The 10,182-nt window shown below is 40.3% G+C and overlaps 1 protein-coding gene across 1 annotated transcript; it reads right to left on the bottom strand.

The window, feature by feature from the left end:
• Positions 1–6: 6 nt before the first annotated feature.
• Positions 7–9,613, bottom strand: LOC124233364 (ectonucleotide pyrophosphatase/phosphodiesterase family member 3-like; the record flags this gene model as incomplete). Its single annotated transcript, XM_046650508.1, has 4 exons — positions 9,478–9,613; positions 6,579–6,654; positions 1,829–1,951; positions 7–145 (listed from the first exon to the last, which is right to left on the bottom strand). Coding segments are annotated over exons 1-4 (416 nt in total), but the record flags the coding sequence as incomplete, so codon positions are not given.
• Between the last annotated feature and the right edge of the window lie 569 nt (positions 9,614–10,182).

The raw sequence follows: 10,182 nt of genomic DNA, 5'->3' as shown, positions 1-10,182 counted from the left end.
GTCAACATCCTCTGCTTACCTTGGCAAACACTCTTATAGTTAGTACAGCAGTCTTTCCTCTGCAAGCAGTCATCTGAACAAGAGCAAAGGCTGGATTCTAGTCTGGTCTCCCCACAACGAAACGCATTGCAGGTCCATATTCGAGCTGTAAAATTACAAAATTCAGTTCCGAGCACTTAACTTGTTTTAAGTATCCAATACTAAAAATATAAATTTAATGCATTTCACCCTGTCTTATTGTACAAATTCTTGATTTACCTGCATTAGTAAATGAAATTACATAACACAAATAAGGGACAGTCCACCGCTTTTCTTCATTTGGCATGAGTCGCAGAGAGAGATGCTGGGCTACCTAGAGAGGTTCACCTCTGAGTTTGGAGAAACTCTAAACATCAATCCTATTCTCACCCAAGGGTAGGAGCTCCCGATGGTGAAGCACCACTAACCCTCAGCGATTGTTCCCACTCAAGAGCAGCCTTGCCCAGCCTTGTCTACAGACAGGCAGCAAGGAAGGAACAGGAGCATGGTCAGGCCCGTAAGAGTGAAGGCAGGTCAGGGGCCTTCCAGCTGAGAGTGACAGCAGTGGTACAGCAGCTCCCCATCAGGCCTCTGGTGTCTCCCCGGCTATAGACTTAGGACGAGGTCAGTTTAAACAAGTCCCGACGCTAAGAACAACCCGGGGCTGCAGTGAGGCTGCTCGGGAGCAGTGACTACAATCACTATCAGTCCTGCGCTTAGACAGACCCATGGGAGAGGGGGCTGCTGCGTGCTTCAGTTGTGCACAGCGTTCTTCATTCCTCACTGTTTAGTACTTACTAAGAAAGAAAAGATTTCAGGAGAGTAAGGAAAGGGAATACAGACTTTATCTAGACTAGGTCATCCCCTCCCTCCTGCCCTTCGCAGGGAGCATAACGTAAGGAGCTCTACCGTTCTAACCTTCACTCTCCTGACCCTCTAGACTCCCCACCTTCCCTGATTTCTTAGAAATCAAACATTGCAAACTGTGTCTTCCACCTAGAGAACAAAGTTTCTTAAGTTGTGTTCTGAGGACGCTGGCATCAGAATCACCAAGAATCACCAGCCTTCCTAGTGAGCCTTATGCACCTGAAATCTGAGAACTACTGAAAATGAAACTAAATAAGAGCATTGACTTACACCATAGTGAAACTCCACTGAACATAAGCAATTATGCAGCATTTCATCTGCTGTAGGTTATTCCTCAACCTCAGCTAACTGAAGTGTAGATTCTGCATTTAGCACTGCAAAGGGAGACAGCATAATCCTAGCTCCTGCATACAAGACGTTATGGGTTTAATTGTACCCCCTCAGAAACATGGAAGTCCTAACCCTCGCTGCCATGAATGTGACTTGACTTTAGAAAAGGATCTTTGCAGATAATCACGTTAAAGTGAGAACATTAGGACGGGCCCTAATCCAGTGTGGCGGGGGTTCTTACAAAAAGGAGAAGTTTGGACACGGACACACACAGGGAGGACTGTGAAGACTCAGGGAGAACCCGCATGAAGATGAAGGCAGAGTTTGGAGTTAGGCTGCCACAAGGCAGAGAACGCCAAGATCGCCAGCCCGCCAACAGAGGCTAGGAGAGAGGCACGAAACAGAGTTTCAGTCTTCAGAAGAAACAAAGATCTTGGACTTCTGGCTTCTAGAACTGTGAGAAAATGAATTTCTGTGGTGTAAGCCACCCAGTCTTTGGCACTTTGTTACAGCAGCCCTAGCAAACTGATCACAAGGTGTGTAGTGAGCATTTGCGCGTGCAGCAATGATGGCACAATCAACGTGCTAAAAAACTTATGCTTGGAATTCATACTTGATTCCACACAGGTGTCTTCAAAATCCCAGCAGCAGTTGCCTCGGTCTTTACATCCCACATCACACCGGCAGCCCTCCAATCCTCTATATGAAGAATCAAAGTATCTTCTCCTGCAGCTGCCTGTAGAGTGAAGGAAATAAGGAAATCAATGCTTAGAGAGTATCCAATATCTCATAGCTAGATGGTAGAAGCACACAGAAGTACTAGCACAGACTATGACAGACAACTAGGTAATTGTTATGGTGCTGTATGATCCATCAGTGCAAAGTAATAAATAAAGAGTGACAAATAATGAGTGATTTTCCCCCAGGACCCCAAAGAGGTCCCAGACTCAGAGATACGGAGTACCATTAGATGAGGGTGGGTGGGACAGGCAGAGGCTAAAAACAGTGGAATTGGTTGAAAGTTTGGATATGCAATGACTACCCACCACACCTCCTACTAGAGAATAGAAGGCTCATAATCTGGAGGAAATTAGGAGGAGTGGCTCTCATCACAGGGACAGCAGACATAGAGGATTAGCAATGATGAGAAAAGATGAATCAGCCTTACTCTTAAATGTGAACAGATGGCTACCAGACATCTGAGCATGGCAGGGAGCATCCAGCATGAAAGACAAAGACCAAAACAAACAGGAAAAAAGAAAAACTTGGTGGAAAAGGAAACAATGCAGGGAGCAGAAGAGTACACAGGCACACAAAGACACACACGTGCACAACTAATATTGAGGTCCTCTGAAAAGAGAAGATATTGCCTCCACGAAATAAGAAAGAAAGCCATAATTAAAAGAGAGAGAAATAACATTCAGAGTGCTCTTGGAAATAAAAACATGAGAGCAGTAATAAAAAATTCAATAGAGGGGTGTGGTAGTGGAAACTATTGTTGCCAAGAAGATTCCATGCCCTAATCCCTGAGACTGTGAATATGTTGCCTTACATGGCAAAGGGACTTTACAGATGTAATTAAGGCTACTATTTAGTTGACCTTAAAACAGAGAGGTAGTACCTAAAAGTGAAAACAAGAAAATGGAGATGATATTACCAAAGAAATCATATTTAGAAAATTTCCCAGAACCAAAGAGTGTAAATTATTACAACAAAATTGCTCACCCATTTTCCCAGGGCAAAACTCACACCAACGGATCAACAGGGATAAAGAGATCTTGAAAGCTACCAGAGAAAGATCATGAGCAACCTATAAAGGGTCTCAAGTCAGAATGGTATAAAATTTCTTAAAAGTGACATTGGAAGCTAGAAGACAGGAAAACAATGTCTGAAATTGCTAAAGGAAAATTATTTTCATCTTAGAATTCAAACTCTCAAGTGTTAGGTTAGAATGATGAAGATGTGTTTAGATAGGTAAGAACTCAAGTTATATCTTTCATGCATCCTATTTTAGAAAGCTACTGAAGAATGTCCTTCAGCAAAATGAGGAAGTAAAACCAAAAAAGAGATCCAAAAAATATGAGATCCAGCACAATGGAGAGGCTAAGGAAACACCAATCATACAACAAACAAACCAAGAGAGCAAGCAACACAGATTGGAGCAGCAGAACAGAGAAACAAATATTAAAATCAAACATCTCACTCTATACCCAAGTTTACACTGTCAAAAATGAGGGAGCCAGATAATGCTAGGTTTGGTGGGGATGCATGGTAAAGGCAGGGTAGGCTGTGGCAGCCATTCTAGAAAGCAACCGGGGACTACTTACCCAAGTGAAAATGTAAACCCTAAGATCCAGGACTGCCATTGCTGCGTATGTGACAAAGCAAATCCAACACAGATCCATAAGAGAACCTGCAGGATTTATGTGGTGTTGGGGAACTAAAGTCACCTGGGTATCCAGCACTGGGAGAGGGCATAAGTCAAAGGGTGTGTTGGATACATGCCAAAGAGTGCTATGTAGTAAGTAGATAGATGCATAAGAAGTGATGCAAGCACAGCAATTTAGAGGGATCTTAAAAATCACTCAGTGAAAAAGAAAGATAAAAATATTTATATTCCATTTAAATAAAAAACTCACATTTTTACATTCACTCTCCTTTGAAACATTTTCCACACTTGGCTTCCAGGACGCAACAATCACCTGGCTTTCCTCCCACGGTCTTGGCCACTCCTTCTTAGTCTCCTTCTCTGTTTTTTTCCCTCTCATTTTCTCATTCCTTTAAGGTTGGCACACCCTGGTCACATTGCTTTAAACCCCAATTATGATGCTGATAGCCACTACATTGTATGTCCAGCCAAGACTTGCCCTCTAAAGTCAGCCTCAACTACCATCTAACAAGACAATCATCTTGTCTTTTCTACTTGGACATCTAGTAGATATTTCAAATTTAACACATCCCAAAGAAACTCCTGATTATTCTCCTGAAATCAGCTCCTTCTACAGTCTTCCCCATTTCAGTTATGGAAATGTCATATTTTCCGATGTTCATACCAAAAATCTTGAGGTCATTCTTGACTCCTCTCTTTCTCACTCCACAGCCAATCTGTCAATAAAATCTATCCACCACATCAAAAGATATCCAGAATCCAAATACTTCTCACCACTTACAATGCTCCCACCCTGGTCCAAGATATAAGGCTTGTCTGTGTCATTGCAATAATTTCCTAACTGGTCTCTCTCAACCTAGTTTCACTCTGCGATTTATTCATAACACAGCAGCCTGAGTGATTGTGTTGAAAAGCAAAGCACAGCATGTCTTTCCTCTGCTCAAAACCTCCAATCACTTCCCATCACACTCAGAAGGGAAGCCAAAGGCCATACTGTGGCCCACCAACCCCTCTCTGATCTGGCTCCTCTTGGTCGATCTTGTTTGATGACTCCCTCCCTCTGGTCCTCTTAGCTCTAGCTCACTGATCTTCCTGTTATTCTCTAAATGGCATTCTTCACAGCCCAGGCATGCTCTTGCCCGGCTCTTCCCTCCTGCTGTTTCCTCTCGCCCGGACTGTTCATCCCCAAAATATCCCTGTTTCCCCCTCACTTCCTTCAGCTCTTTACAAAAGTTACTTCATACACACACCCCACCCTACCCTCACTCAATATTTCATATTTCCTTTTTTTAGGTTTACTTATTCCTTAGCATTTTCCCTATCATATAATATATATTTTGCTTATTTACATTTTTATTCTCTGTATTCCCTGCTAAAATGTAAACTCTTTGAAGGATTTTTGGCTGTTTTCTTCACCACTGTATCCTCAGTAATTAGAATAGTACTTAGCACCTAGTCAGCTCTCAACTGTAAAAGAATAAGTAAAAAGTACGTGCACACATAACAATAAATTTGTAAGAATGCATAAAAACTCAAACTAGAAAAACTAGTTTAAAAATTCAAACTAAAAAAAAAATAGATCGCCTATGAAAAGTGGTTTAATGGGAGTGGAGAATGGTGAAAACAGTCCAGGGTGGGGTATTAGGAAACAGTTGTGATGGAAGAATGAGGGACTGCCTATGTTAAGGAGGCTGGCAAAGAGGGACTGGAGTTAAATATCAAGGCTCTGGGAGGGCGGAGAGGGAGGGGGAAGGGCACGATGCCACATGAGGGCTGATGGACTGAGATGAAGGGAGAGAATAAGGAACAAGGACTCTGACTCGGGGAAGCCAACCAGCAGTTGTACCAAAGGAAGGACGGGAGTGAAAGAGCTGGACTAATAGGAGATTTTTTTCGGAGATTAGTATATGCCTCTTGCAATTAATTTGTGATCTGTGGGATAAAATAAGCAAGAAATGACATTCACCTGTGTACACTAACATCAGAATACTACTACCAAAATGCCCTGCCGACATCTGTTAGATCTAGGACTGGTACTGTAGTTCAGAAACACAAGAGCCAAAGGACCGAGAAAAGACAGCAATTTTCCAGCTAATGCCCACATTTTCTGTTCCACTGTGCTCCCCTGTTACACTAGGGATACTGAGTGATGGTTAATTCTTAAATGGAAACGTAACTGGAAAATTATCAGTCATCTTCCCTAATGAAGGACTGAGAAGACTTTCCCCAGTGGAGTCAAATTAAAAAGGGGAATAAATGATCTAACGTTTGACCTCATACTTCCCCTTAGTAAAAGTGTGAAAACAACACATGACAAGACTATAGAAAGTGCTTTTTATAGAGCCACTTGTAAGTGGTTTATTTACTATGCATACTAATGGGATATGACAAAAGAAACATGAGGTCTAGATATTTTGGGGCATGCATCTCCTTTTTGTTTTTTTTCCTTCTTACGAGAAAAAAAATGTGAAGCTTTTATTCTGCACTACGTTGCAGGAATGTGACACTGCCCAACCAAGACACAGGGAGATTTCAGGGATGGAGCAACACTAACGTGATATCAAGGGGCAGGAGTGGGGCAGGAGGTCCTGGGAATGGAGCAACCAAGACTTTCGAGGCCAAGTTTATCACCAGACAGTAAAGATTAGAGGAGGAGCGGGGACAGAAGGAAGCTCTGATCAGGGATCAAAGTCCTCGATGAAGGTGAGGAAAAGTCAGAGAAAACTCTGGAGTGATATGAATCGCAAAGGAGCAGGGGGAGGAGGGCAAAAGCGAAATCCAGAAAAGACAGTGGACAGTGCCAACCAGGGATGCGGGCTCCCAGTAAGTGGGGTTGGCAGAAGGAGAAGCCTCGTAAGAGAGCGCCGCACGGAGGAGAGAAAGGGCTTGGGAGAGGAGTGCACACGTGTTCACAGGTGAAGGTGAGGGGCGAGCGGCGCCATGGCGTGTTCTGAGGCATTGCTGAGGGGTATACCTTGCTTTTCCAGTTGCCTGAGTCCAAGGCCCAGCCCTAATCCAAGTGACACAATCACCAACAAAGCGAGAAGAACCTATTACAAAAAAGGAAAGTGACCTTACAATATTTTTAAAATGTACAAAGATCCAGACAACCAGGCTCCCTCAGTGAATATTAAGGGCACACAGTGTGCTAGTTATGCCTGATACCAGATCCAACAACGATAGAGGTACATAATTTCATTTAATGCCTGGAAGTAAGAAAGGTTTGGGAAGAATTTTTAAATACCATTTATTACAGATCTTCAAATTCAAATACATAAGTCCCAGTGAGCTTAATCCCAGATTGAGTTAAAGCGTGAATGAAACCAATGGAGCCATTTACTTTTTGCCCAGTTTTCTTTCTTAACTAGACAGATGCTTGGAAATCATTTCTCTAAAAGCATTCCAAAACTGTGAAATGTTCACTACTTCATTCCTAGGGAGCACGGTTCTTCTTCCTCATCAAGTCCATCAGAGGATAATGCGAATATTTAACATACGTAAAAATACAGTGTCCAATTAATTAACTGGCAAACAACCTGCTCTACTCTACAGCTCAAACCAATAATGTAGGGTAACTTGGAAGCTGTGTGACCAAAAATCGTGTGTGTCATTCATTACCACGACTGCTGACAAAGCTCTTCAGTGTAGTGGACTTTATGCTCTGACTAGAATTAAACTGTGATATAATTCAAGAGAATTCTTCCCACTGACCTCTTTCTCCATCCATCAAGTCCAATGATAAGCATGCTGGATGACAGAGCTTGAATAATGTGTATTGACATAAAGAATATAAATGCAACAAACACACAGATTCCTTAGGAAACCGTTTTACACTACCAGTAACCTTTGTTGTGGCTTTAAAAAGTATCACTTTTATGAAAGAAAAAAACACAAAATCAAAATTTGCTTAGATAATATAGACCTACATAAACTGCTGATTTTTTGTTTATATTTATCCTGAAAATCAGCTGAAAAATTAACATATCTAAGTCTTACAATACAGGAGAATTCAACAATTGGGGAAATATGTTAAAACTATGAAAACAATGATCATATGAAGTTTCAAAGCTATCCCAAGGGTCAATGACCCTCCAGCAGGTGTGCATTCAGTGGAGAGGATGGAGAGGAAAAGGGGAACATAAACAGTTATTAAATAACAGCATTCGCACTTAGTTCCTTATTACGACGCTTGAAAGCCACAGGGGAGCGTGGCTAGGAATACTACAAGGCAACAAAACACTGGGAAACTTTCCCATGGTAAATTTCATGCATCATAGATTTACCAATTGGCATAGTTTGGTTGACATGTTATGGCTGGTCCATTCACCATTCAAACTTGCTGGAAAAATAAACATCTTGCTGTCCTTGGGAGGCTTTAAAACTGTGTAGTGTTAAATCTTAGCGTCTCTCTGCATTATTCTGTAAGCTCCTTGAGAGTAAGAAGTTTCATTTTCAATCTCCAATATATTCATTTGCTCTAAATATGTACTTCTGAATAAGTTTCTTGATATCGAGGTGCATGTGTATCTTAATCTATCTCAAGCTCTCTACAAAGTGCAGAGAGGAGCACTCTAGGCTCCAGCAGTCACTGAGAACGCAGCATTTGGCTTTGGCTCAGCTGAATAAAACATCCTAGAAACACAGTACATACTTTTAAATTTGTTAATTGAAAACTCCGTTAAAATTTGGGAACATTAGGGTACCTTTCAAACTACTATTTTAAAATATTATATGTACTAATAAACCCTAGAAAGATACAAAGAAGGGAAATAAATGATGTCCAAATTTTGTTCCCAAGGAGTTTATAATTTCCTGACTTTGTGAGATAGGATAAATATAATAAACGGCCTAAGAGCTAGAAGACCACTCCAAAGTTCCCAGAAGAAAACTGAATAAATAGAATGTCTTCACGGTCTCCTTTGTTATAGTCACTGGGCCCAATGCTTCCACATGTGTCATTTACTCCTCGAAACTGTGCTTGAGTCACGGAACGGTGGTGACACTAACTAGAGTAGGGAAGTCAGGAGAAAACTGCACCATGAAAGAAGATGAGATTGCCTGAAGCAAATATCCTTAGATAGGATTTGGTGGAACACTTAAGTGCAACATGCAATGAAAAGAAAGATAAATCAGCCAAGAATGCAGGTAAGGAGAAACATCATAAAAATGGAAATTTCAAAGCCATCATTCAAGCAAAGGGAGAGAACAATTCAAAATGAGAAAATACTCAACAACATCCATATATTGTTGTTATGGATACTCAGCAGGACAAGGACAGGGGAGAAGGACCAACTTTCGAGGGGATGACAGTAAACACAAAGCCAGAGAACAGAAGTTGGGTAGTGAGAAAACCCAGGCAGTGGATACAACTCCCTCTTTCCCAAAAGTTTGATGGTAAAGGAAAAAGAAAGAGTAATACAATCAAAGAAAGATTTCTTTTCATGACAGGGAAGATCTTACCATATAAAGGAATAACAAAGTGAAAATAGGCAAAAGAGAAGATCTGTAGGAGTTAAGTAAAATGGGATAAAATCAGCAGTCGAATAAAGAATGTAGATTGGTGATTTTAATTTCTCACGCTCTGGTCTTAAAATATTCATGCAATAAAAAGGTAACTTTGGAGGTTACCAATTATAATCAGAGTAAAATCAATGCTGCAAAGTGTCCTGCCACTGATCCCAACTTTTTAGCTTGATCAAATATGAATTTGATGTTACTCAAATTTGTAAAATATGATTAAGTTGTCATAAGAGATAAAACTGAACACAATTACTTAAAACGTTACATTTAAATATAGCAACACAACTATAAATAGTCATACACTTAACATTTGTCACAATGGTAGAAAGACTAGAATTAAAAACTATACTTACAAAACAAATTATTTTAAGTTTCTTAATAGAGTTCTTCTTAACAGGTTCTTCCATTGATAAAGACAGCATAGAATCCATTGTTCTGTTAACTAGATAAACCTGTTTTACTAGAAGACTACAGTATTCCTTCCTTTTGCTAGTCTGGCAGAGAAACTGTACGAGTTACATGGCTGGGGCTGACTTTTAAATGTTTAGGAAGGTCACAGCTCTTTAGTGATTGGGCAATGGAGAGAGAGGAAAAAAATTGTAGTGACAATAGTGTTGAGAGATGAAAGTTCATTTCCGGTACACTGTAGACAATCTTGCCCTCTTCACAGTTTATACTAAATACTAATCAAAATATATGTAAAAAGAATGCTACAATAATCAAATTTTAATACAATCTGATCATTTATTTTCTTTAAAAATAACCCAAAACAAAAGGCCTTGTTACAGAAATTCCAGGGAGTTTCTACATTTATATAAACTTCATGTCACAGTTGAAAACCAACATATTAAAAATGTGCTTTAACCATAGCAGGAATTCCAACTCTGTTGAACCTATATAAAGTACTTAATTATGTGATAATTATGTCTTGTTTTTTACATTGTTCATAATTTGATATGTTTTTATATGCATTATGTCATGTCAAACTTAACAATATCTGTTATAAACATTTCAGCCCTATTTTGTAAATGAGTAAAGTAAGGCTCTGATTATTTGAC

Source organism: Equus quagga, unplaced genomic scaffold (genome assembly GCF_021613505.1).
Source record: "Equus quagga isolate Etosha38 unplaced genomic scaffold, UCLA_HA_Equagga_1.0 199060_RagTag, whole genome shotgun sequence".
NCBI lineage: Eukaryota > Metazoa > Chordata > Mammalia > Perissodactyla > Equidae > Equus > Equus quagga.
This window is presented reverse-complemented; position numbering and strand designations above follow the sequence as displayed.